The 26,499-nt window shown below is 43.5% G+C and overlaps 6 protein-coding genes across 12 annotated transcripts; 4 read left to right on the top strand and 2 right to left on the bottom strand.

Annotated features, from left to right (window-relative positions):
- On the bottom strand, window positions 1-20,950 carry LOC115761200. Of its 6 annotated transcripts, XM_030702883.1 has the most exons (7): window positions 7,566-8,580; window positions 5,860-6,680; window positions 5,145-5,733; window positions 4,908-5,079; window positions 1,769-4,375; window positions 1,314-1,631; window positions 1-1,247 (listed from the first exon to the last, which is right to left on the bottom strand). In XM_030702883.1, exons 1-7 carry the CDS (start codon window positions 8,185-8,187, stop codon window positions 1,226-1,228), a joined length of 5,151 nt encoding a protein of 1,716 aa, XP_030558743.1. In that variant the 5' UTR covers window positions 8,188-8,580; the 3' UTR covers window positions 1-1,225. The 6 variants fall into 6 exon arrangements, with proteins under 6 accessions (XP_030558743.1, XP_030558740.1, XP_030558742.1 ...); XM_030702880.1 differs by having other exon boundaries at window positions 5,145-6,680; window positions 7,566-8,581; XM_030702882.1 differs by having other exon boundaries at window positions 1,314-1,523; window positions 5,145-6,680; window positions 7,566-8,581.
- Window positions 15,134-20,954, bottom strand: LOC115761205 (ubiquitin carboxyl-terminal hydrolase 12). Its single transcript, XM_030702889.1, has 2 exons — window positions 20,878-20,954; window positions 15,134-16,796 (listed from the first exon to the last, which is right to left on the bottom strand). The coding sequence occupies exon 2, from the start codon at window positions 16,585-16,587 to the stop codon at window positions 15,313-15,315; it is 1,275 nt and encodes a 424-aa protein (XP_030558749.1). The 5' UTR covers window positions 16,588-16,796; window positions 20,878-20,954; the 3' UTR covers window positions 15,134-15,312.
- LOC115761210 lies at window positions 18,975-19,717 on the top strand. The gene is made up of 2 exons (XM_030702895.1): window positions 18,975-18,987; window positions 19,053-19,717. The coding sequence occupies exons 1-2, from the start codon at window positions 18,976-18,978 to the stop codon at window positions 19,554-19,556; spliced, it is 516 nt and encodes a 171-aa protein (XP_030558755.1). The 5' UTR covers window position 18,975; the 3' UTR covers window positions 19,557-19,717.
- Window positions 20,138-26,327, top strand: LOC115761211. Of its 2 annotated transcripts, XM_030702897.1 has the most exons (3): window positions 20,138-20,291; window positions 20,352-20,649; window positions 26,198-26,327. In XM_030702897.1, the coding sequence occupies exons 1-2, from the start codon at window positions 20,200-20,202 to the stop codon at window positions 20,623-20,625; spliced, it is 366 nt and encodes a 121-aa protein (XP_030558757.1). In that variant the 5' UTR covers window positions 20,138-20,199; the 3' UTR covers window positions 20,626-20,649; window positions 26,198-26,327. The 2 variants fall into 2 exon arrangements, with proteins under 2 accessions (XP_030558757.1, XP_030558756.1); XM_030702896.1 differs by lacking the exon at window positions 26,198-26,327 and having other exon boundaries at window positions 20,352-20,870.
- LOC115761204 (phosphate-regulating neutral endopeptidase PHEX) lies at window positions 21,295-23,736 on the top strand. Its single transcript, XM_030702888.1, has one exon. The coding sequence runs from the start codon at window positions 21,604-21,606 to the stop codon at window positions 23,659-23,661; it is 2,058 nt and encodes a 685-aa protein (XP_030558748.1). The 5' UTR covers window positions 21,295-21,603; the 3' UTR covers window positions 23,662-23,736.
- On the top strand, window positions 23,858-26,203 carry LOC115761202 (neprilysin-4). The gene has a single exon (XM_030702887.1). It carries the CDS (start codon window positions 23,963-23,965, stop codon window positions 26,030-26,032), a length of 2,070 nt encoding a protein of 689 aa, XP_030558747.1. The 5' UTR covers window positions 23,858-23,962; the 3' UTR covers window positions 26,033-26,203.
- Window positions 26,328-26,499: the final 172 nt, after the last annotated feature.

The following is a 26,499-nucleotide window of genomic DNA, read 5'->3' as shown; positions in this document are numbered from 1 at the left end:
TTATTGAATTTGTGTTTTATACATTTTATTTTATATTTTTTTGTTGCTTGTTTTTTGTTTTAGGTGTAATATATATTTATTCTCCCGCATATCCTTTTCATGATACAATTCTCCCACAAATACAGTATTGTTTGCTTGTAAATATGATATACAATAAAAATGTCTATACAATTAAGGATACAAAAGTGGTTAAATTAAGGCTTAGCGTACAAATTATGTCTTCCAGTAATTTATAATAGCAAGAGTTTTGTTTTAGATAGATAGATGTAAAGTACAAATCATAGTAGGAGTAATGATAGTATTAGCGTACATCGTACATTTATCGTACAATTAAAAAATCACTTGATCTTAGACTATGCAGCAAAAGCAGGAAATAAACCCAAATCAGGTATTAACGAAAAGTTTTTTCAGAAACCTCAAACACAAATTAAAACTGAAGTTCATTGTCATCGTTATAGCCAAAATAAAGAAATACTAAGCTTTTAACTGTCTCTCGCTAAAAACATTGAAGGCCATATAGTTGATTTTCTCATTGTGGAAGGCTAAATAATATGGATTTTATGTTTAAATTTCTACGCATATAAAGCAAATCAAAAAGTGTTTGTGAATAACAATGGCATAAACCATTACCCAATCTTTTTGAGCATTACACACGCGTCCTCACAAATACATAATTCGCTTTTTAATCTTTGCGTGTCTGGATGTACTTTTATTAATGTACGTACATAGTATAAATTTGTGGGTCGTAAATATTTTGCCATATGCACATGTCGATATCTTTGATTAGCTAATGGAAATAACTTTTAAGTATGTGTTTTTTTCTGTGAGTGTATATATACATCAAAATATTTGTTTCATTTGCAAACGCGTATTGGCATTTATGTTTGTATAATTGTAAAAAAGAAATTTAGCTACACTCTGCTATTGCTTTCGCGTAAATTAAATCAATCAAAAATACTAGCACTTGCGACCGACCACTGGCCTGTTTAATTCTTTCACTACTCTTTCTCGTTTTTCAATGGTTTCCCAATTGATCTCACTTTGAATGCTTTTCGTATCACTTTTGTGGTCAGGGCCAGCATCTAAGCAAAAGAGCGACGCAAAGCCTTAATCTATATTTTTACAATGTTTCATTGTTCTTTGTTAATATGTTTGAGTTTGGATATTTTTAATCGCATTATACGCTAGCTGACTAACGCCAGTTGGGTTTATATCGCGCCAATTCTTAACGCACTCGTGATGTCGGTCTAAAAAAAAAGTTAAATTATAATTAAATATGCGTAAAGACTTTAAGCTTCATATTTCATACAGACCTGGATGATTGGGCGCTACCCTGCCGTTTGGGAGTATTTGGAGTGGTCACTGTTGATCCCGCTCGATTTGTCGGAGTGCGTGCGCGTCCGGCCGTGATCGTCGTCGACGTGGGCGTGGTGGCCAGGCTATAGCGTTTGGGTTGGACGATGCGGCTGGGGGATCGAGTACTGCACTTGCCGCTGCTAGCTGCGTCGTGTGCGCTGCTGACTCTGCAGGTTTTTGGAGAGGAAACATTAGGAGGGGTATTTTTGCTTTTAGTGACAGGCTTGGGTGTGGCGCGAGCGGGACAAGGATAGCTGGCACTTGACTTCGGACTTCTGCCATACCCAGGTGAAAAAATCATGCAAAATGATAAAGTTGTGCATAAATGCCGAACGAAAAAGAAACAAAATTTAGCAACAAGTTCCAAAACAAAATTTCCAAAACGCTTTCTGACAACGGTTTTTTCACTCACCTGCCCGCAGGGTAGCTGACTGGCCGTGGTATACGCGACTTTTGCGCCGAGTTGGAGTTGGAATTAGGCGAATTCGTCGAGGTGGGCGTTGATCCTCCGCTCTTGGTGGCCTGCTCGTTGGCCAGTTCCTTGAGCATGCTTGAGTCTTTGCTCATAAGTTCCCACTGGATCTGCAGACGCTTAAAGCGATTACTTTCAATTTTGCGCTGCTCCTGGACATCCAGAGTCTCACGTCGCTGCAGCGCGGCAATGGAAATGTTGGGTGAGTTGGGTGGCGTTGAGAAGCGTTTGGCTTGCAACTTTTGCAAATCAGCTTCGGCCGATGCGGCAACATCGTTAAACTTGACTTTCTTTTGTTGGCTGAGCACACGGCTGACCTCCTTCTTGAGTGCCGCTGCATCGTACTGCACTTGCTCACAGGAAGACTCTAGAATAGACGCAATCTCTGCATAGTACTTGAGCTCGGAGCGTGGAAGCGAGGTAAGAAAATTTTCAGCACGGGCGCGAGCATCCAGATCCTTTCGGGAAAGCCGCTGCTTGGTGGTCTGCGTTTGCACTGTGTGCTCTTCCTCCTCGAACACTTTGGCCAACTCGTCTGTTGAGCCCAGGGCGTAGTTATGCGGCGGCTCCTGCAAGCTGCGTCGCTTCTCCAGCTTCGACAGCTGCTGCGGCTGCTTGGCTTCAATCATGGAATTGCGTTTTGTGCGCGCTTGCACTGAGTTGGCCTTGCGCAATATGCTGCGCGGCATGGGCTGCGGCGGTGTTTGGCCAGTCGCTAACACGTTCCGACTGGCTGGGATCGTCTCCATGCCTGAGTCCATGCGCTGCTGCTCATATTGATAGACGTACATCTGCTTTAGAGGATCAGCGTCCACCTCAGAGTCGGTGAGCAGCGTGGAGGAGCCGCGATAGCCAGAGCTAGGCGGCTGACTAGAGCCCGAACTGGACGCATCATCCAACTGCGTCTGGGCTTGATTCTGCTGCAAGTTCCTTACGCAGTCGCAGACATTGGGCCGATTGCGACGAATAGGCGGCGTCATGCAGAAAAGCGGCCGCTGCAAAAGTTCCGTGTCCAGTTGACTCGAAATCTGGCGTACCTCAGGAATGTGTTGCAGCCGCCGACGGTACTCCACAGGCAGCAGTAAGGCCAGCGAATGCCAGTCAGAGATGTGTTTGTAATCCAATGTCTTGAACAGCTCATTTTCGTTAACGCTGCGGTTGCTGCGCTGCTTTTTCAGGGAGGCCGTGGAGGTGGCGTCGGACCCGGCGCTATCCAGCGTCATCTTGTAGTTAAAGGGCGAGAAGATAACATCAGGGCTGGTGCTGGTCTTGACGAAGCCCAGATCGGGCAGCGCGTAATTCGGATAGATCACGTAAATTGGCGCCTGCCGCTGCTCGCCCAAATTGTGCAGCTTTGCCAGAAATGATGGTGGTACACATCTGTAACGTTCACTAAGGCTGCTGTGCGTTGTACTGAGGGAGCCACATGAAGTTTGTATGGAGCGTGTTATCATCTCCGAGCTGGAGGCGCTCGAAAGTGGGCGAGTACTATTCGCACGTCGTGGTTTGGCCCCCATAGGCACCTGAGTCAGCTGCTCTGAATTGCTTGCCTCCGACGATTGTTGACTGCATTGTGTTGGCGTCTGCGTGTTTGCGGCCAGCTGGTACAGCTGGGGATTTCGCAGCGGCATGCTGCGGCGGCGGTGCGCCGGCGAGTTTGTGGCCGTCAGTGATCCCGTAGAGCTGGAGCTAGCGCCGTCGTCATAGAATACGGTGTCGCAGCGAGTGCGCGTCTGTCGCTTGGGCGTCGAAGCCGCGTCCGCCTCCTCGTAGTTGTCGTCGTCGTCATGGCGACTTACGGCCGAGCCCTTGCCCGAGTCATTCATGCTCTTTTTGCGAAAACGTTTTTCTAACGAGCCACTGCTACAACTGGAGACGGCGGCATCGCTTGAGGGCCAGCAGCCGGAGGAGACGTCCATGCAGGTAAGCGCGCAGGCCTGGCCCTCCTCCTGCGCGCAGCTGCTGCTGCTGCTGCTCTTTTGCTTTATGAAGAGCTTGACTAGATTGAACGCGGCTGGATTTGAGTTACCCGACGAGGCTGAACCAGAGATGTGAGCTTGGGAGGCATTCGAGCAAAAGTGCTGGCTCCCTTGGGTGGACGACAGCGCGCAACCGCAACGATGCTTGTGCCGATGTGTATGTGAATGATGATGGTAATGCTGCTGCTGCTGTTGCTGCGGCGTTGGCGTTGGCGTAGCATCTTTGTGCTGCTCGACCGTCTGCTGCTGTTGCAAGCGGTCCGATATTGAAACACTGATTGAGATCGGCATCTGGCACATGGGGAGCAGGTTGCGCGACCGCGACGTGCACGATTCCATAGTTGAAGTACTGATCGCTTGGGAAACATTCAATGGTGCCGTATGATCTTTCTCCCGTTCATCCTGGTGCTGCTGCTGCTGCAGTTCGCTCTGTAGGTTTGGTAGGCTGCTGCTCTTGCGTATACTGCAGTGCGGCAAATGGCGTGTAAGGACGATGGTTTCCCCGCCGCCATTGTTATTGTTGCCCGACGGATACCTGCGAGCGGGCGAAAGAAGGAGAAGCGAGCGTCTTTACAAGCGCAGACACATCGAGTATTTCTTATTAAAATTTGTTTGGTGAAAGGTTTGCGGATTGGTTTTTGCAAGCACAACTAAGCATTTAAAAACCCATAAGTTCCGATAACCCCGTCGCAATTGCTGAGCTACCTGAGGGCGCCTGCACGCCGGACGAGTAAATTTCAGGGTTTTCTTTATAATACCGTAATAAATGATCCTAGATAGTCTGGTTATGTGTTTTCTGACGGAGGAGCCTAGGCAACACGAGCCAACTAAGAGAATCAAGAGATCGGCTAAAGTTGAGATCTGCCCATTTTGCATGTTCTCGCAAATAAGAGCCAATTTGAATGGCACGAAAATGAAACTTAATTGAACTCAATTGAAATGACCTCACAGCTGCACTCGAACCAGCAAAATAGGAGAAAAGAGGGCTACTCAGACATCCGCAATGCGATGCTCGACAAGTGCTCAAAAACCAATCTGCGGGAATGTGCGTCAGTGTTTGTGTGCATGTTGATGTGTATTTGGATTTGGATTCTCCTTACCGCTGCAGTTGAGCCTTTGCCTGGGTCTTTGGTGACTTGCATTGGAACTGAAAAGATTGGGCAGAGCGTGACATGGATACCTCCAGGGCCTTGTTGCGCTTCACAATATCCTCCAAGTTGCCATGCAAGTTGATGTTTTGTTTGTTTCTCACGGCAATGTCGCAGGGCTCCGCTAGAACGCAAAACAGACATTAATGTAATCAATGAATTTACAGAATTAGATCAAATAAGGCTTACCATAGAAACTCTCGTCCGAATAGAGGACGCTGCCCTCGAAGGCAATCGTGTAGTTGTCCTTGTTGCAGGTAAGTATGATATCACCTTCGTCCGGATAGGCATCCATGTCCAGCGAGTCGACAGAAATGTGCGACTCCTTGACCGGCGAGAAAAGCAGCTCGGATTTGCAAAATGAGTTGTCGATGAGCTCGTTGGTCGAAGTTGTCGACGTCTGCGACATGTTGTGTGCCATATGTTGCATATTGGTCATCATGTTACTCTGCTGCAGCTGAAGCTGCATCTGTTGTTGCTGCTGCTGTTGATGCTGCTGCTGTTGTTGTTGCTGTTGCTGCTGGTACAGCAGCGACTGTTGCAGGCGACTATTGGCGCCGCCCAGGCTTTTGCAGTAGGCTGGCAGCTGCGAGAGTAAGGAGTGTATGTCCTCGGCCCTGAAACTCTCCATGTCTACCTCAGCCAGATTGGCGTCCAAGTTCTTCAGATCCTCGTAGTAAATAAAATCGCCCATCGCATTATAAGATGCCGAAAGCGAGCTCAACACGCTGCGCTGCATGCCGCCGCAGCCATCCCGATAGCCATAGTCAAGGAACCACTGATAATCGGAATTGTCGTGAGTAAAATCTTGTGACGAAGCCAGCGAGCAGTTGAGATTGTTGCCACCTCCACCGCCATTACCAACACCAACACCAACACCACCACCACAAAGCAAACCACCTACCCCATGTTGTTGTTGCTGCTGCTGCTGAACCAGCTCGTTGCTGCGCGCGCCAGGTGTTGTCGCATTGCTGTTGTAGTCGGACTCGGGCGTAGCTATATTAGTTGCTGCCATTGCGTTACTTTTCAAAAAGTTGTTGTTATCAGCCTCAGCGCTGGGGTCGTCACAGAGGAAAAGGCTGTCGCTGTCGCTGATGTTGCTCACCTGTTCATTCAATATGATACTGCGCAGCGCGCTGTTATAGCGATCCAAATTACTCAGGACAATGGCCACATTCTGCTTAAGGCTCTCTTCGCTCAGTTCTTCGGCGGCATCCGCATCGGCGTCCTCATCGCGCAGTTGTAGCTGTTGTAACTGTTGCTGCTGGCAAAACTGCAAATGTTGTTGCTGCAGCAGCCGGTCGTTAAGTTGTTGCTGCTTGTATCGCTTGCCGGACGTCACATGCCCAAGGGCGAACAGCGAGTTATTGGGGCTGTTCAAGGGGATTCTATAGTGCTGCTGCGGGGATTGTGGGGCCGACCCTAGGCCGCTGACGCTGGCCAAAGCTGTGCTGTATCCGGCCGTGTTGCCGTTGTATTGCTTACCGCCGTCAATCAACGATTGCTGCTGATGCTGAGCGCTGTGTTGCTGCTTTGCGAAACGTGAGTTCGGATGAGGATGCGAGCTGAGGTTAGTTTTGGTATATGGTTCGTGAGTGGGTGAGCTTTGTGGCGATTTGTTTTTTGATGAGAATTGTTGATGTTCGATATGGCGGTTAATGTTGCTGATATTGTTGTTGTCGTTTATTGTTGAGATGTCGGTCATACCACGTCGAAATTGTAGTCCTGCAAGAGAAAGGAAAATTAAATAGGAAATTAATAAATTGCTACAGTAAATGCGGCTGCAGACCACTTTAATAGGCAGTTAATCTAAGATTTATGTAGTCCCAATTCTGACTGAATTAAAAACTTATGTTTTTTAATTAGCTTTTTGATCACATCAGATGAAACTAAGTGGGCTACTACCTTTAAAAGACACAGTAAGCATTTGAATAATTTTAATATATATTTTACAAGTCAGCTTCCTATGAACCTTGACATGGCACATTGACATCTACCACGGGCCAGAAACGCCCTGTCAGCACAAAAAATCTATAATTCTTTAATATGTAGTCATGTTTTAGGGCATGCAACTAACGCAAGGTCACAGAAAGCAGAACATTTGCAGCCCATACTTATTAAAATTCAAGGTGTGAGCAGTCAAAGGACATGTGTGCTCCTGGAATGCAGCAACAGCAAATGGCGATGAGATAGGGTAATTCAGTTTCCATATGAAATTGCAGTGCATTTTTATGAATTTTAATATTTTGCCGGTTTCTTCTTACTATCTTTATAAGCAAACTAATGCAACATATTTATGTCATATGGTGACATACTGTGCCAACGCAAGATTTCAGACAAATAAAATTCTGTAATTCTGTATTAAATAAATTGCAAGATAAAGCATTATGTGCAACAGCCTCTGAGGGGATTGGGAAACGCCCTCTGGCGTGACATTAAAATCAATTAAAAGTCAATTTAAGAAAGACACAATCTTAAAGTAAATTCATGCAAGAAATAATATTGGCTGTGCTTTTTGTGACAGCAATTATTTGAAGAGGCGCAAGGCAAGTTTAAAGGCAAACAAACAACTTAAAGTTTACTTAAATACTAAGACTTAATGTTGCCCACCTTGAGGCACGTTGATGCCAACGCCAACACAATTGTTATTGTTGTTATTATTATTTATGCAATGGCTTTTGTTTTCATTGTTGTTGCTCAAATAGTTCCTCAAGTTGTTGTTGTTGTTGTTGTTTTGATTGATTCGCTGTTGCATCAAATACTCTTGATTGCAGGTCAGACCATGAGCCGTTGTTGTTGTTCTTGTTCTTGGCGGCGGCATTAAGCCCTGTTCTCGTAGCTGCTGCTGGAGGCGGCGTTGCTGCATCAACTGTTGCTGCAGCAATCGCAATTGTTGCTGCTGCATGCATTGGTAATAACGGATCTGCTGCAACTGCCGGGGGGTCAGTCCGTTGTTGCCGTTGTGTTGTTGCTGCTGCTGCTGCTGTGGGACATAGTAATTTTCCTTGGAGGAGCTGTTGCTATCGCAGCCGCTGCTCGTGCTGCTACTGTTGCTTGTATCAGCAACATGTTGCCAGCAGGTCGTGTTGCCGTTGGCATCAGAGTTGGAGTTGTTGTTGTTGCTGAGGGGGCATTCAACATCAGCGTTGGCACAGGCCGTGCAGCGTTGGCGCCTCTGCTCTTTGGAAATGTCTACGAATCTCATGATGAATGCAAGCAAAAGCAACAACATCGAACGGCAAAAGTGCTCATCCAATGTTGCTGCAACAAATGTTGCCTGCTGCCTGTCGCTGGCGCAGATTTTATTTTTGGTTGTCGACTGTTGCGACCAACGCAGTCCGAAGGCTATGGCTAGGGCCCGGCCCGATGGGGATCGAACTGTTTTGATCGCTTGTATTTTTTGTTCACTTGTTGCCAAGTTCTTGGCGGTTGTTATTTTTAGTTATGGTCTGTTTTTAAGGGTTCACTCCATTGATCGGTTCCACATTGGCTTTTTAAGTTTTTTTCCGTTTAGTTTGCGATCACTCGCTTTGGTATACATTTCGTACTGCACTTTTCATGATTTTGATTTCTTCGTAACATTTTTTCTATTTTTAAATATTGTTTTGCTTTATGCGTAAGTTTCTCTGTAAGATACGAAGCACTATTTATGTGTGTCTGTATTTTTGAGTACAGTCACAACATTTTATAAATACACACATATTTATATATTTTTTGTTTTTCAGTTGTATTTTTTTTTTTTCGTTCAAAAGAGAGCGTATTAATGTAATATATGAGTTTTCTGCATCAGAGTCTCAACAGCAGACGAGTAATTTAGCTTTGGGAAACTATTATTTTGCCGCGCAGCAATAAAAAGTCGAAAATAAACTTTTGCACCCGACAAAGTAATAAACAACGCTGCCTACAAAGTTTTTCTCTACAAACTAGGCCGCGAAATGCGGCTGAGAATGGAAAATTTACAAGTAGTTTAGGCAACTGCCAACTGGGTCCTTTGTTTACTACTTTGGCCACTTGTAAAACGGAAATGGAAAGGTGCTTCACTTGTTTTCACCGTGCCTGTGGCCATTACCAGCAGTATCGTTTGCAGTGCCCAAATCTATTTAAAATCTGACAGACACATACGTTTCATTTTCCTTATATTCCGCAATCACGGCCGCTTGCTTTTCAAACAATTTATATGAATATACGTGAATAAATATACTCAATGTCGCAAAACCGTGCCAACAAACATGCACATCAGGTTCGGTCAGGTGTTTGACATTTTTGTTTACTGACATAAGCGAAAGGTAGAATATACATAGAAATAGATACAAGACAGCCAGTATCTGGCATAAAATTGCATTAACGCCTTAGACGCGCCCAGTTTGGTTGGCTAATGGCAATTGCCAAACAAAGGAAAATGCTCGGCCCCACGCAAAACTTAACGCTACTCAAAGACGTCCATTTCCAATATGAAATCCAAAAGAGAAAGCGAAGCAAGGAAAACGAAACGTATCAAGAAGCTCTTTAGAGGCAGCGCAAACGCAAAAGAACTTGCAGCAAGGACCCACCTCATTATATTCAAGCAAAATGGCTGCCAGGCTGCCACAGACAGTGGCAATGTTGCAGGAGGCAGGTTGGGCGAACTGACAACCAGCCAACGCCAACGAACAAGCATTGAGGAGGGGCAGCTGAGAGGTAGACGTTTGGTCAAAAGGAAAACAACTTAAAGCATCTCGCACGCAATCGATAAGTTCATGGAGTTTTTCAAATCATAAACAAATTTGGCCATTAAATTTCGCATAGCCTGAAACGCAATTTGGCAGTCGATTAGCACCTTGAGGTAGAGAGGAACTCTGAAAATAGACAAGCTCGAGGTATTTGGCTGCAACACACCGGCTGCTGGCAATTAAAACTTAAGATACACATGTGCACGTTAAGTTCAACCACATTTAGAACTCCCAACCAAAGTGTGTTTGTATTTTTATTTTTTACTTTATACATCTGGCCAAACGGACGCTATCTTGGGCGATGCCATCGTCAGGGCTGGTCGAATTGGATGCTCTATAGAATAATATAAATTTCTGGTGTGTTGCGTTTTAGTTCAACGCACTTGTTGGCCTACATTGCAGTTGCAATTGCAGTTGCAGAAAATGAGCATACAACTCTTTCCCTCTCTCTCTCCCTCTCTCTTTTACCTATATAGAGTTTGTGCTGGCAAACGACAGACACTATTAAATAAGCCAGCTAGAAAATATATGCATTTACAATGTTTGTACTAGGTTATATTTTTTAGTGAATGCAATGCGGAAATCATTTCGATCATTGTGTCAATTTATTTTCTTTACTGTACAGTTGCGAGTTCGGAAAGCAAATGCAATTTGCAAAAGAGGGATAAACTTTAAATTCAATGGCCATGAACTGGCAGCCAATTCTGCATTCGTTCACTCGATGATCTCATTTCCAGCTGCAGAAAACTCATATTATTTTTTTTCTATGTGCCGCATTTTACCCGAACGAGAAATTATTTTATAGTCACAAGTTTATCAACCGGCACAGAAGGCAGATAACGTGGTTAGCCCCTTTGTAAATCGGTACACTCACTAGCGCACAGTGGGTCTTATATGTATGCGAACGTATGTAGTGCTGCGACAGTGCGTCACTTAAGAATTTAACAAGTATCTGGCGTGATGCCCGCCCACACTCATTTAATTTTTGTTACGTTGATTCTTTTTTCAATTAACAGCTGCTTCACATTCCGAGAGGGTTTAATCAACAACAAAGAGCGCGTTAGTTAATCGAATGTTTCTTTCGAGTGTTATCTAAAGCCATATATATATATATTCAAATGTATATGTACGTTAGAGAAAAAAAAGAGCACAGTAAAAACATTTTCACGACAGACTCGACGCGCCGCACATTTTCACGGTTGCACAAGCCCAAGGAGACTGACTGAAAATTCACGAGCGAACAGCAATGCGTCGACCACAAACAACAACAACAACAACAAGCGACGCGGGCGTCGCTGGCGACGACTACAAAGCGACGACCGACGATGTTTGGCAGCAGTCTCTCCCGGCTGTGGGGTGTGTGTGTGTGTATATATGGATGGGGTCTGTTTGTATGGCTGCTTGCTGCTTGCGGAGCCTCCCAGTGTGTGTGTGTGTGAGAGTACGTGCATGTGCAAGTGGCAAAGAATGAAAAAGAATGAAAAATGAATAAAAGCACCCGAAGCATCAGAGAGTTGCGATGATTATACAATGTGCAACAGAATTAACCCCAAATGATTTTAAAATATCCGAATACTCTGACCTTTTCAGTTGGTGGTGTAGCCTCTATCATCCCAATTTGCAACAAGAAACCAGAATATAAACTCATCCCAAACTAATTACATACTAAATGTATAAAAACTAACTTAAATTCGGATACATTAAGATATAACCCCAAATGATTTGAAAATATCATTAAAATGTCGGGATTCTGTGACCTTTTCAGTTGGCGGTGCAGAATCTACAATCCCAAATTGCAACAAGAAACTAGAATATGAACTCATCCCAAATTAATGACATACTAAATGTATATAAACTAATTTAAATTCGGACACAGATTTATGTTCAGTTTAATAGGGCAAGCGATAGACTATTCCCTCATAGAGTGCGGGCAGTCAGCATACCGTATCCAATGAAAACAAATGAAGTGCTCTGATAACCGAAGAGGGTCAGGATGTCACATCCTACATCCTACATACTACTTACTATAAGATCGGTTTTTGTCTATGTATGTGCGTATGTGCGCGTGCGACGACTGAATGAACATCTGGATTGTGGGCACTTGAGAGGGAAGCACTACAGAAACGGAGAGAAGGGAATCGGAAAGTGGGTACTTGCTCATTAATGATGACAACCAAACGTACTACAGACCATATCCAATAAAACAATTACAAATGCGCATAAATTCAAAGAAATCCAATAAGGGCACAATATTATGGCGTACATGGACGTTGGACTCATTGGGAAACACATAAATTAACATCGGCACACCCCACAAAACTGGTCTCTTAACAACAAGTAAAATGCGTGATAATTTCTTAAACAGCATAAACGAATGCGAATAAATACAAGAAAGAATATTGTAAAATAATTGTAAGTCCATCTAGTATATATTCTTGTTCTTTCACTCGTATCTCAAAAATCTTCCTCACATTTTTTATCTTGCAGATTTTCTTTGCTTCTTAACTCACATTTTCAATGATTTTATTTTCTCAAAAACAGCTGAGGGGTAACTGTCTGCCATGCCAGGGTCATTTTCATCATCCGTAAATTGAGACTTTTACTACACACGGCAGACGGAACGAATGGAGATATGTTGCTATAAAATTTTCAACGAGTCGTCCGCAAAAAAAAGGCATCTAGCGAGTAATGAGACAGCGAGAAAGAAATCAAGTTAAAACATGTATAGCATGTTTTTAGGTGCTTTACAAAATTTACAATTTACAAAATTCATCGAATCTTGTATAGAATAAATTTGAATATTTGGAATTCGATACAGCGTAAATTGCTTAATAACTACATAACTACATGTCATCTTAAATTTTTTAGGTTTCGCTTAGCGAGCGCCTTCTGTACTCAAGTTAAAATTGCCCCAGTGATCAAATTTATTTTTCCCCAATGGCGAACTGTGGCGTGACTCATCGCATGCATTTCAAAGTCATCTATACAATTCATTTTCGCCCCCTGCCGAATTGGCGACAATTGAAGGCAAATTAGCGAACTCTGAACTATTCGACCACCCTCAGATTATGGCCTCCTACTTGCCAGAGTTTTAATTGTCTCGCACAAAAATAAATTGCTGAACAATGTTTATTTGAAAACACAAACTCGCGGTGGGTCTTGGAAACATTTCCATCTCTACGTCCGTATATTGAATTGAATCCATCTGAACGTCTCTCAAAGACTGGCAGCTGATCTTTGCTTATATATATACATATATATATACATACATACACATGGACAAAACATATAAAGCAAAAAAAATATATATACCAGTTTCAGATAAACAATCAATCAATAATTATCTAGAGGATATTTCATAAAATAATTGCTATAGTTAAAATATGTTGGGTTTTAGCAGTTTTTTTTTCAGTTTCTATTTTTATTTACGATCTATCTCTTCGATAATAAATAAATTATGTGCTGAACAAAGTGATTAAAGTTAAAGTGATGATGATGAAATTCAACCGTCTACGAATCTGTTTGAAGATGATGTTTTATACTTAGTTTAACACCCGCAAATTTAAACTACAATCTTTTAATTTCAGAGAAATGCGATGATGAATAAAAAAAAGCAACAAACTAAAAAAAAAAAAAAATAGCAAAAATGCATAAATTTGAAATGCAGAATCAACCAAAAAGAAATCGGGTTAATTTTGAAATATTTACTTGTTGAGTTCACATACGGTAAAGTTTTCTGGTTTAAAAATTTAAAGACATATTTAATTTTGTAGCAGATTGTAATTATGCCAGCCCAAGAGAGAGAGAGAGAGAGAGAGAGAGAGATGAGCCCTCCAGCGCTGACACTATTCGAAGAAAAAAAGGGTGATCTGCTCCAACATATGGTATGAAGCTAATTAAAGACATGACGCCCGTTCCTTGGTGTGAAGTCGAACATGTGGGTGCAGTTAGAAGCTCGTCAGAATACTACGAATATTACATTGACAGTGCTAAGCTGCGTCACCAAGCTATGTATATTTGTCACGCCCCAAATATTGATAAGAATTATTTGTTCTGTTTTGTAGAAACTCTAGAGGGACAAAGATTGCAACATGTGTTGCAACTTGGCTTGACATGTCCCTGCTGTCGGCAGTTTGATTTCAACAAAAACAACATGTTGCATATCACAAACTAAGCCAGCAAAATGCTTCAAATACCAATAAAATTCCACATAGGAAAATTGCGGAGTTTTTTTTTCAAGTTTAGTGAAAGTCTTTTCCCGCAGTGCGTAATAACCGGGCACATAAATGCGGAATAGTCTAGTCGGTCTAATCAATTCAGTGCGCTGCGGGACTTAAGCAACGGGTCGGGTCTAAAGCGACTCGGACTCGAACATGACAAGCAACAAATGTGCGCAACTGCAGCCTTGTCTGTCACTCATTATGCATGCATGTATATTGTGCGTATATATTTATTAGTACATAAATTGGGAAACACATTCGATCAACACAAAACAACTCCAGTATTTGACATTCAACCGGTTTTGGCAACCATCCGTAGTTTTCACCTTAGATAGCGACGTCATCGAAATGAAGATTGGATGTACTAAAGATAAACTGATGACAAACCCCCAAAGACTCCGACAAATTGGTTTATAAAATGCTTTTAAAAACGCTTCCATGGCAAAATTAAATTGTCTGTGTGGCTAATGCAATTTTTCAACAAATCAATATAATAATATATAATACATATAAATATAATATAATATAATATATAATCGTTGAGAAACTGGCCTAATAAGGTTACGAAAGACTAAGTTATAAAGATATACATACAAAAATAAATATATATTTTTTGGCATTATTTTTGCAACTGATTTAAAAATATATATTCATTGTACTGAACCTTAGCTGAATGATGATGTGGCTGTTTCTATTTTTATTTATTTATTTATTAAATGGTCGACAAAAACGAGTGTCTTCTTAATTATTCAACATATTTTTGTTTGCATTAAAAACGAATAAGTTATACGTAATTTGATTTATGAGAAAGCACATGTTTCCATCCACCAACCAGTTTTATGTTTCTTTCGCGGCTTGCTCGTGCTCCATGACACATTTGTGACTAAGCCGCCGGTCATCCAAGCTGCTGGAAAAGACTTATGACTACCTTTGACTTCTTGATTGCCAATTAGAAATCAGACGCACGACTGCGGTCCGGACCACCTAACAAGCCGGACAATTCAGCTGAGATGCCCATGTTAACGGCTGGCGGGAGAATTCTATTGAAATGCAAAGCTTGTCATTTAGTTCGCAATTAGTGGCATAGATTACAGCCAAGCTCAGATGCATGGGAAATCTCAAGCCTCAATATGGAAGTAGTATATGCACGTAATGTTTACCCACTTGGCAACTGGCAGGCCCCCGGGAAGTTGAACGCGCTTGCACAAATAATGCAATACTGACCTAGCACAATAATGTTTACACTACACTTATCTAACGTTTATCATTGTTTATTAATGTGGTTAGGGTTATAAAATAAGTGAATGAACATAAAATTCGCCTATAATAGGCAATACGAGAAACTTTTTACTTAAATTTTACGCACTGAGCCAAAATGTCATTTGAATCAAATTAATTGATGGCAACTAAAAGTGCAAACTAAATGGTTTACGCAGCGCAGTCGCGCGATTGATAGAACAGAATGTAGCCGGTTTCCGAGGACTTGTGTATATCCGAGGTGAGGCCATAAAAGTCCTCGATGGTCGAGGCCTCAATCTTGTCGACCATGTCGTCGTCGAAGAGCAGCCAGAGCCCGTGACTCTTCACAATGCTTATGTAATGGCCGCGATTCGGTCCCGATCCGCAGTGAATTACCACCGCGGTCAGATCGTAAAGCCTGTCCGGATTGACCGCATCGTCCGAGGTGTTGAACAGGCGCAGCTCCAGCGGAAAGACGACGCGATGCGACACCTTGATGTGCCGATTGAACTGCTCCATGTACTTGAAGCGCTTTAAGTGCAGCGCCAGGATCATCGGCAGCTTCTTGACGCGCATCCGCTTCTGTGCCTCCTGGTAGCTGCAGCAATTGTCGCACTTGAACTTGTTATCGGAGCAGAGGGTCTCCGTGTTGCTGAAGCAGCGCAAGCAATGCGTTATGGACGTATTCTGATCAACGTCCACCTGCAGATCGAAGAAATTCTCGTCCTTGCTGCTCACCGTCTCACAGTTTAGGCAGCGTGTCTCTGATGTAAGTATTCCCTGGAAGATCTCGTGCACCCATGTTGGCTCCGTGTTGGCCCCGTTTGTTTGTGCGATGGGCGTGGTCGTGGCGGTTAGACTCCCATTTCCATCAAGCACACTCAACGAGCCGGTCGAGTTGCTGCAATTGCCGTTGGTTGCCGTCGAGTTGGAGGTCGAGGTCGATGTGGAATTTGACGAATTCGAGTTCGAGCTTAGCTTTGCTGTGGTGCTGCTGTTTCCTGGCATTTGGCCACCATTTGGGCCGGGAATGGCGCCACCAGCAGCCGTCTTCCCGGCGCTGCTTCCCGTGTTGCGTTCGGCTAGAATAATCTCGTTTATGTGATTAATCAGAAAGTTGAGAAACTCATGCGCATCCTGCTGCATATAGTTGTCGAACTCCTCCTTCTCCTTGCGCAATCGTGTTATAAACTTCTTGGGCGCTATCGAGCCGACCTTCTTTTTCTGCGTGGCAATGCTGTAGAAGAGATCGGCCAGGCACGAGAGCAGCGTCTCCTTGGGCCGCTTGTTCTTGGCCTTATATTCGAGCACCTTCTCGCGAAAGGGCTTGCAGAAATACAGCGCCTGCAGCACCGAGTTGCTATAGCAGGTGTTCCCAAAATTAACCAGCCCGAAGTAGTGCTCGTTCGGCGGAAACAGATCAGAGCCGATCTCGCGCTCCAGCTGCGACACGTTGGCGCCCATGGTAGCTACAGGTGCTGCCGCAGCACAGCGGTACAGAAAACCCCACACCGTGTTGTATGCTTAGTGTCGATTGTTAGGCAGTACTATTTACAGTTCATAAATAGGTGATCGTTATCGAAAGTTATGGTCAGAGCCTTGGCTCGATTTGGTATTGCCTACAGAGATTGCTTAATTTGGGTGGCAGATGCGCAAAACACTTTTCTATTTGTCTGAAAATAAATAATTTTGGAAGAGGGGATACACGTGAGTTTCTTTCGCATAACACAAACAACAAAATTATAAATATTTTAATGTTTACTGTGCTTCTTTTTCATTTGAATGCTTTGTTGTTTTTTTTTTCGCAGGGTGACACTAAAAACTAAGAATTTAACTGATAAAGAACTTTATAACTAAAATGGCAAACTTAAAAAAAAAACATTAAATCAAGTATGTAATATTCTATTCGCGAATATCCTCTCTCCAAAATATTTTCAAACAGTGTTTCGCTTTGCCCCGCTTTTCAATTATAGTTTATTTTTCTTATGAAATTCGAATTTTAAATTTTTGCATCAGTTTTAAAATAGTTTAATTATTAAATAAAAATTTGTAAAATACTTTAAAATTATTGGAATATTAAATTGCTTGGTAATTAACATTTTGGTTACGCATAACTTTAATTTATCACACTAACATTAAGTACATACATTAGTTATTAGTCAGAACTTAGGCAATATGATAAATCAAATCATGCAAAATTTTGACGTCAAATAGCACACGCCCTCGGCCATTTTTTTAGCGAGGCAAAGAGAAGGTAACATTGGTAAACTAGCTAAAGGTCATTTTCTTACTATCCAATACATTTATTTAAACTATAGACATGTGAATCATCTATCGCCAATAGCTAGTAGTTGATTTGAACGTGATCGATACATTTTGCATCTTTTAATGGTAAGAGTAGATCTTTTGATGACTGGCTGTACTAAAAATAGTGTCAATTTTATGGCAGTTAATTGTCAGTACGGTGATTTTTTTTTTTATTTATCCACTAGAAGTGCGCTGGGAAAATTCCGGGTAAGTGCAACGCCTCTCTGACGTGTGCCGATCTACCTTATGGCAACTTGTCGTGTGCCATGGGCAATGCACCGGACACCAGACGCTACTATAAAAGCCAAAGCCCGGGGTCCGATCAACTCTTAATTCCATTTACAACCATCGAGAAAATACACACAGCGCGAGACTCAGTGTCAACTAAACTGCACTTTTAGGATACTCTCAACTTCAGCCAATCTTCAAACTCAAGAAGAAGTTCAATAACTATATTTTCTGAACAAGGGGCACCCGATCGTTGGTACTCGTATCCTGAACTATACCAAGTTGGAGCAAATTCTAATTTCTTACGCTACTGAAACCAAACCATATGCTGTGCATCAGGAAAGTCTATTTCGCAGATCTGTGCGGTATCCAACCCAGCCAGTGAATTCTTTATCGGGAAAGCTGCTTAAAATTCTAGCCTAATTTTTCAAATTTCACGAAAAAAAAAACTATTTGTTACTAATACACTTAAGTTAAGCTTTAAGTCCTAATATTACCAAGTACCTGTAAAGCCATAATTATTATGTGCCATAAGCTTTAATATTTAAAGCCCATGTATAATTATTGAGTAAATGCGCTTGATAAGAATATATTCTCAATAAAGCACTAAAAAGACAACAGAGCCTGCCTTTTAATTGATAGTTATTGGAAAAACCTCAACTGCCAAAGAAAATGAGTTTCAAATTGAAGTGAAGCTTAATAAGATGTAAGTATACTCACACTGTCTTGAGCAATGTTTAGTGCAAAGATATTCAAACAAATAACTAGTTTTAAATTAAGATCAATCCTATATTTAAGGTCCATGGATAATTATTGAGTAAGTGCCCTTGATTTAAAAAAAAAATCTCAATAAAACACTAAAAAGCAAACGGAACCTGCCTTTTAATTGATGGTTATGGGAAAAACCTCGTCTGCCAAAGAAAATGAATTTCAAATTGATATGAAGCTTAATAAAATTTAGCTATACGCACACTGAGTTCCAATAAATTTCAGCAATTTTAGTACTTAAATATTCAATCAATTAACTAGTTTTAAAGTAAAATCAATCCTATATATTCCATAGATAAAGTATTTTTCCAACATTGCGAAATACAAAATCAGTTAATATTCGGTACGCTTTTAAAAGCTCTTAATATCCACCTATTCAATTAGGGATGGACCTTTTCCAAAACGTTAGCTACTATTTAAGTGCATTGAAACTTAACGCCCGGTGAGCTTTTTTTAATTTCTATGGGTATTTCTATGAATTCCTAACTATGCATCGACGACTATAAAACTCGCTGTGCTGTGGGGTAAGTAAACAGTACGCCAGGCAAAATGCAACTAGTTGTAAGTATCGGAATGTTAATAAAACTGTTTGGCAGGCGTTTATATGGATTTTTCTACAACTGCAGATATTCTTCACTATTCTGTTGGGGCTATCGTCTTTGAGTGCTCAGCCCTTAAATATGAATTTATTGAAAGCTATGGGTGACACATTAAATGATAATCAAATGAATAATGTGCTCCCAGTGCCAAGCACAATTGCAAATCCATCAGATGAACTCTTGATCGACCAATCAAAATCCGATCCAATATCAACTACTACATTAAAATCTAGTTCTAAAATTCGGACTTATGAAGTGTATGCTGTGAATATGACACATAAAAAAGTGACAACATTGAAACCTCCAAAATCCAATTGTTGCAATTCGATTTCCACCGCGAGCACTGAAGGAACAACGGAAAGCCTCAAATTAAATTCATCCATCACGATTTCTACAACGAGCACTGAAGGCAAAATATTTGACAATCGTCAAAGCATTACGACTGAAACGTATATTATCGAGCCTCGACCTATGCATATCGAGCCAAGATTGAGCGTCAAACTTTTGAAAGTACTCACGCTCCTGGGCTAAGGTTCTACTTGGCTCACTAACACAAATGTCTGTTAAAATAATAAATAACATTAATTTAAAATCGCTGCAGTTGTATTGTGTTTGGGTATACAAAACGATGGGAATTCTCAACAGCTTTATCCATATATAATTGTCGTTCTCGTATTGTACAATAATTATTTGAATTGCAAGTTAAGTTAAATATTTAGTGAAAAGTTTTCCAAAAGTCGCAGTGATTTTCCCCTCGATACATTACAGTGCGAAACGTGAATATGGCAAGGCTCGTTATAAAAATAGCAATTACTGTCAATCATTACTGTCGGTCAATGTAATTATGAATCGAGCTCAATACAAATACAAATAGAATCTTTCCGATTGAGGCTAAACTGGTTCTTCTAACCGTAGAACAAGCGATGCGGAATCGCTCATTCAATATTTGCTAATGGAAGCGTGATTCTGAACTTCTCAATTGCAACATCTGCGACCGGTCAAACCTGTTTGTAGTACTATGTGCAGTAGGAATCACAGTAAATATCGCCTTGCATATATCAAATAGTGATAGAAATAGTAGACGCTCAGTGCAATGTAAGAGCTTGAGCTAAAATGGTCAGCGGAATCACAGTTTAGCACCATTTGGATCGTTGTGAAATAGAGAAGCTAAGAAATGAACGGCTGGCAGATAATATGCTTCTTACTAGTGGTTTTCGCCTATATCGAGCACAATAATGCCGCCACCAAGGTGCTCTATGAATTCCGGTAAGTTTTCTACCAGATTGCTAAGAATCGACAGCAATAATTGTCCATACTCGTTCTCAGCATTCGCGAGGTTCACAGTGAACGCAATGAGACGGGCACGCTCAACACCTCGAGCAACAAGACGGGGGAGCCCGAACTGATAATCACAGGCAAGCGCAGGTCGCAATTGATACTGCCCGGCAAGGACTTGAATTCCAGCAGCACCGTCTACAATGAGCTGGTTGTCTATACGGCCGATGACAGCGGCTACCATGTCAAGTACAATATAAGCATAAGGCCACTCGACCTGGACATACGTCTCGGCGGGAAGACCCTTAAGGTGATCGTGGGCTAGCTGCGGAACTAGTATTATTTCATTGTAAGTGAAAGTGAGAGTAGCCAACATTATTTAACCCATCCTCAGAGTAGTATATTAATTAATTTATTTAAATAAATAATATACAGACTGGATCTGTTCTAAGCAATGAGAATAGAATTCCATCAAATGATCATCGATTTTGATTATCGAGATAATATTAAAAGAAAACAAGAATTTATGCAAGACTGGAATAGTCAGTGAATTTTAACAAGAAAAATCAATTCCTACCGTCTGAGAAGTTTCCTTTTGTTGCGGTTTCGGTAAATTCCTGGACCCAGGTCAATGTAAAACGCAATTTCTGGACAACACTTTTTCGGCAATTCAATAAGAAAAACAACCAGAGGCTGCTTTAATTAAAGACGCCAGTTGCTCAAAGTGTAGCAGAACTTTGCAAGATTGTTTTTCCTGTAAAGAGAGGAAATGAAATGAAGGGAATTATTAATTATACAAACACACAAACAGCTTAAGTGCGGAAAACACAAATTTTAATTATGTCCACATAGAACAACTGGCAAAGTCGTAGGCTAACTAAAAGTAAAATCGAGGCCCTGCAAAAACAAAACAAAAAAAAAAAAAAAAAAAAAAAAAAAAAAAAAAAAAAAAAAAAAAAAAAAAAAAAAAAAAAAAAAAACTAACTAAACAAAAATATGATGTTACCTTGTGGGTCAAGTGCGCGAGAAGTGACAACAATTACGCTGATGAGGCCCGACCATGTGAGTGTGAGGAGAACAGCAATATAATTGGGTCAGCCGGGCCATTGAGACGGAGACGGAGAGCAAATTTGTTGCAACCGTTAATAAAGCTAATTAATTAATCAAGAATCACAAGCTGCTGCCGCTGTTGATAAGCCTCCGCCCAAGTCAAAAATCGACGCATCGCTCAATTTGAGCTTAGTTTTCTTTCGACAACTAAACGGAACATATCTCACGTCGCAAAAAATAGTCCAATAATAATATGGAAAACTGGAAATGCTCGTTGGCAGGCTTTGCCCTGTTGTCGATCATTTGGAGCTGTGCTGGCACGCATCCTGTGGCCAACAACTACACCAACGACATACTGCGCCTCGCCAAGGCAGCCCACATTAAGGCCTACCTTAGCACGGAGGAGCCCCGGCCGTGCGACAACTTTTACAACTATGCCTGCGGCAACTGGCCGCGTCTGCACCCGGCGCGTCTCCACAACAAGAAAACGAACTATCTTGAGGAGCTGCAGGAGCTATTTGTGCGCAAGAGCGCAGATATGCTGAAGAGCACGAAACCTGGCGCCGACAGCAGCGCGGATCGTCTGCTGAAAAGCTTTTATAGCTCGTGCTATGCCCAGGCTAACAACACAGCCTCTGCTCTGGCGGCTCTGCTGCAGGTAACCGATTTCCGTGGCGGTTGGCCAGAGATCCGAGTGCCATCCTGGTACCATTATGAGTACGACTGGCTGCAAGTGGTGGCCATGCTGAAGCGTCGCTTGGGAGTGGACATACTCATCGGCCTCGACGTTGTGCTCGACTACAAGGAGGAGCGTATGCATCGACTCAAACTGGGAGCACCGCAACTGCCACTGGGCCATCGTCGTCAATATCTGGATGCAGGCTACCATGATGCACGCGAGCGCTACGAGCGCTCGATCAGAGAGAAGCTGGAGGCGTACTTTCCGGAGCAGCCGGACCGCTGGCATGAGGAGGTGGCGTCACAGGTTCTGCAGATTGAGCAGCAGCTGGCGAAAGGATTGCCACACAATGCGGCGCTTACGTTGGAGCAGACAACCCGACAACGTACGGCCGCCGAGATGAAGGCCGCCTATGGCAACTACGTGGATGTCAGCCGCTATTTGCAAATGATCTTCAACGATTCCATGTACGTGGATCTGTACGAGACGCCTGAGGATTACATGTCCAATCTGGTAGACGTGATTCGCAACACGCCGAAGCTGCATTTGGCCAATTATACCATTTGGCGCGCATTGGATACGCTCGACCAGGCACGTGTTCCGGCGACAGTCCAGCCAGGGATGTGGTGCGTGCAACTGGTGCGAAAGTACTTTCCACAGCATCTGGAGAGCCTGTTCCATCGTAACTACAACAACATGGACATGATCAACGAATTGCAGTCCACCTGGGCGGACATTAAACGAGTCTTCCGTGAGGATTTGCAGGCATCCACAGATCTGCACTGGCTCACGCTGGACACCCGCCAGAAGGCCATCGCCAAGCTGGAAGCGTTGGAGCTGCAGTTCCGCAATCACGATGACACCCAACTCATACGACAGATGCACGGCCTTCATCTGCATCCGGATCAGTTCTATCAGAATTTGGTGAGAGTCTTGCAGTGGCACACGCAGCGACAGCTATCGAAGCTGGTGGAGGAGCCGCAGCTAACGGACCAGGTGTATAAGGTGCCACACTACGAGCTAACCACCAACAAGATGCAAATACCCATCACTTTTCTTCAGGCGCGCTTCTTCTGGGATCCCGCCTATCCGAACGCCCTGAAATACGGCACGCTAGGCGTTTTGCTGGCTCGCCAGATGCTGCATGGTTTCGACGATGTGGGACGACACTTCGACCGACATGGCTATCGAAATAACTGGTGGGATGTAACCTCGGAGAGTTCTTTCGCCCGACGCGCTCAGTGTTTTCAGGAGCAGTATGCAATATTTGTGCAGTTCAGGGACAAGCCCGTCAAGGACAAAGGTCTACTGAGCCGAATTGTCGCCGACAACGGAGCTCTAAATATCGCATATCGCGCCTACACAAAATGGCTAAAGAACTCGGCCGAAACGCCCATCATCTATCAGCGGGAACGTTTGCCATTGCTCGATCACTCGGAGAACGAGCTCTTTTACTTGGCCTATGCCCAGCTCTACTGCTCCGACTACCCGGATTCCCTGGAGATCTTCGATGAGCTACCCGAACAGCTGCGTGTCAACACAGCGCTCTCCAATTCGGAGCAGTTCGCGAATGCCTTCAGGTGCTCCAGAGACGACAAGTTAAATGCCCGCTTCAAGTGCACACTCTATTGAATGGCTATTCACATCATTTTGTATTTGCGACACATATCCATTACACAAATTTAATAAAGCTTTGCACATTTGAAACTCTTTTTAGCCCATATGAAATAGTTGTCCAGTCTTCGACAGACAAGATTCCTCCACATAGCAAACATAGACTTTGAGTCCAGCATTGTAGCCTTGTATTTCCATTCCTCCGCTCTTATGCTCTCTCGTGATAACCCGCGATGAACTGCAGACTTATCAGCACTACTTTACGGCCGGATCGAGCAACGAATGCTGACAGTTTACAGCGACCCAAAGATGCAGCAGCATGTCAGAAACAGGCTGTTCAAAATCTCTCTTGCTGCTGATTCTGTTACTTGCGTACCTCGGCCAGGTGCCTGGTGAGGGAGGTGCGTTTCAGCGCGTTTTCCAGACGGAGGAGACGGTGCGTCAAAACAAGGCGCATGAGATGCGTCGTCAGATGAACCTTCGCGCCAGTCCCTGCAGCGATTTCTACGAGTATGCCTGCGGCAATTGGGAAACGGAGTCCACGCCGCTGGCCAAGCTGGAACACCGCATAGATGTGGATTTGATGCGACTGCTGGAGGAGAGTGCACATCGCAAGGACAGTGCTCTGGCACGTCAAGCCAAAGAATTCTACCAATCCTGCCTTGTGGCCCGGGCCCATCAGAGTCAGCAGCAGCAGGACTTTCTCAGCGATTTCATTCAGCAAAACGGTGGCTTCCCAGCCGTTCCAGGCTCGAAGTGGGCTGCATATAACCTGGAATACAACTGGGCCCAGGTAACGGGCCGACTGCGACGACACTATGGCATGGATATCCTCATAGGGCTGCGCGTCAGCTACAACTATGTCAGCGTGCAGGAGAATAGTATCTACTTAAGTGAGCCGACCACCTTAATACCCAGGGAACTGTGCACCAAACGCCACCTCAATGAACGCGATTCGGCATATAAGGCGATCGAACGGCTAGTGGCCAACCAACTTAAGACCTGGCTAGCAATGGGCAATGAGGAATCCGCTCGACTCGCAGGCGAGATTGTCAGCTTGGAACATGAGCTGTGCGGTGGAATGCATGGCCTGGAACCTTGGAATGCCGAACAGCAGCTCTACACGGCCAATTTTACCCGAAAGACACTATCTGAGCTTGCCCAGCTCTACGATCTAGATTTCAAGACATATGTGAGCAGCATCTACGATCAGACTATCTTCAGGCCCGTCTACATGGCAGCTCCTGACTATTATCGCCAACTGAAGCGCACACTGAGTATCCGCAATGGTACCCAGATAGCCAACTATGTCATGTATCGGGCAGTCGCTGCCCTCATATTTCCGCTAGAGGATAAGCCGGAGCACAGGCCAGCCTACTGTTTGGCCACGGTTAAGCGCCTTTTGCCAGCTGCTTTGGGCGAGCTGTATGCTAGTCAGTATGTCACTGAGGAATTTAGACTTCAGCTGCTTCAGCTTTACGACCAGTTGAAGGATGCACTAAAGCGGAGCGTGAGCGCCGACTGGCTGGAAGAGGGCAGCAGACGCGTTGCTCAACGTAAGCTAAGCGATCTACAATTATTACTGCCAAGTTACGAGCAACCTCTGGCACTGCGGCTAACTCTGGACCGAGGCAACTATTGGCACAATCTACGTCAGCTTTTGGATGAGGTGCAGGCACAGCAGCTAAAGCGCCAACTTGAGGAGAGCCCGCCAATGCCAGCCGATCCTGTGGAGGCCTATGAAACTCGGGTGCACTACCGGCCTGTCCAGCGGCGGCTTGAAATGGGCTGGGCGCTGCTGCAGCCGCCCGACTACGATGAGCGCTACGGCCATGCCCTGCGCTACGCTACAGTAGGAACCGTGCTGGCACGGCAGATGGCCACGGCTTTCGACGAGCTGCATTGGTCGATTGGCCTGCTCGAGCACGACAACTGGGACCCACTGACGGCTTATAGGTATCAGAATCGAAGTGAATGTTTTGGACGCCACGTGGAGGAGTATCTGCAGCACAATTCAACCGCCACACAGCTGCTAATAAATGCCAGTGCCGGTCTGAACATTGCCTTTAACGCCTACCTCACATGGCTGGGCTTGCAGGCACCCAACAATGACTTCGTGCGTCTTACTAAGGAGACCCTGCCCGGGCTGAACTACTCCAACACAGCACTCTTCTTCCTAGCCTTCGCCCAGCAACACTGCAATCCGAAGGAGCAGCATTATGGCGAGCCCAATTTATGGCCTACGATCACGTATAGTTTCCGACAATCGCACAGCTGGACTCGTCTAGCAGTAAATGGGCCCTTAAGAAACTTGGCAGATTTCGCACGTGAATTCCATTGCCCAGCCGGATCACCAATGAATCCTTCAGAAAAGTGTACCATTTACTAATGCAGCAGCCAAATTCATTGTAAAAAATATTGTACTGTATCCTATGTTAAACATCACACAACACCTAGATAGACTAGTTATTTCTTTCGTTTAAGTATTTTTTACTGACTATTTACAATAATAATTCCCAGCCCACAGTTAATTTAAGATAACAATTATTTATAGATACCATACATTCAAATGGAGGCGAGTGGGTGAAGATAAGAATTATGTTTCCAAAATGCCTGAATTTAGCGATATTGATATCGACGTACTTCATATGTGGAAAAGCAATGTGAATAAATATATATTCATTTGAATAAAGCTGCAGAGTTATATACATATATTGTTTATTTATTCAATTTCGAAACAGTTGCAAATGGTCGACGTGCAAGGTCGGTTTTGTTTACTTCCCTTCCCGGCCTTAGAGCGCGTCTCTACGGCGATAACCCTAGGAACTGGGCCTCAGTCGGCCAACTTGACCCAAT

Source organism: Drosophila novamexicana, unplaced genomic scaffold (genome assembly GCF_003285875.2).
Source record: "Drosophila novamexicana strain 15010-1031.04,08,12 unplaced genomic scaffold, DnovRS2.1 tig00000463-arrow-arrow-pilon, whole genome shotgun sequence".
NCBI classification, from domain to species: domain Eukaryota; kingdom Metazoa; phylum Arthropoda; class Insecta; order Diptera; family Drosophilidae; genus Drosophila; species Drosophila novamexicana.
This window is presented reverse-complemented; position numbering and strand designations above follow the sequence as displayed.

Coding starts and splice junctions, on each gene's coding strand:
- LOC115761200 (XM_030702880.1), bottom strand. CDS start 8,187: ATGTTGTTGCTTTTGCTTGCATTCATCATGAGATTCGTAGACATTTCC. Junction 5,080..5,144: donor TTCGGACGAGAGTTTCTATG/GTAAGCCTTATT, acceptor TTTGCGTTCTAG/CGGAGCCCTGCGACATTGCC. Junction 1,632..1,768: donor GTCAGCTACCCTGCGGGCAG/GTGAGTGAAAAA, acceptor TGGGTATGGCAG/AAGTCCGAAGTCAAGTGCCA.
- LOC115761202 (XM_030702887.1), top strand. CDS start 23,963: ATGTCAGAAACAGGCTGTTCAAAATCTCTCTTGCTGCTGATTCTGTTA.
- LOC115761205 (XM_030702889.1), bottom strand. CDS start 16,587: ATGGGCGCCAACGTGTCGCAGCTGGAGCGCGAGATCGGCTCTGATCTG.
- LOC115761204 (XM_030702888.1), top strand. CDS start 21,604: ATGGAAAACTGGAAATGCTCGTTGGCAGGCTTTGCCCTGTTGTCGATC.
- LOC115761211 (XM_030702897.1), top strand. CDS start 20,200: ATGAACGGCTGGCAGATAATATGCTTCTTACTAGTGGTTTTCGCCTAT. Junction 20,292..20,351: donor AAGGTGCTCTATGAATTCCG/GTAAGTTTTCTA, acceptor ACTCGTTCTCAG/CATTCGCGAGGTTCACAGTG.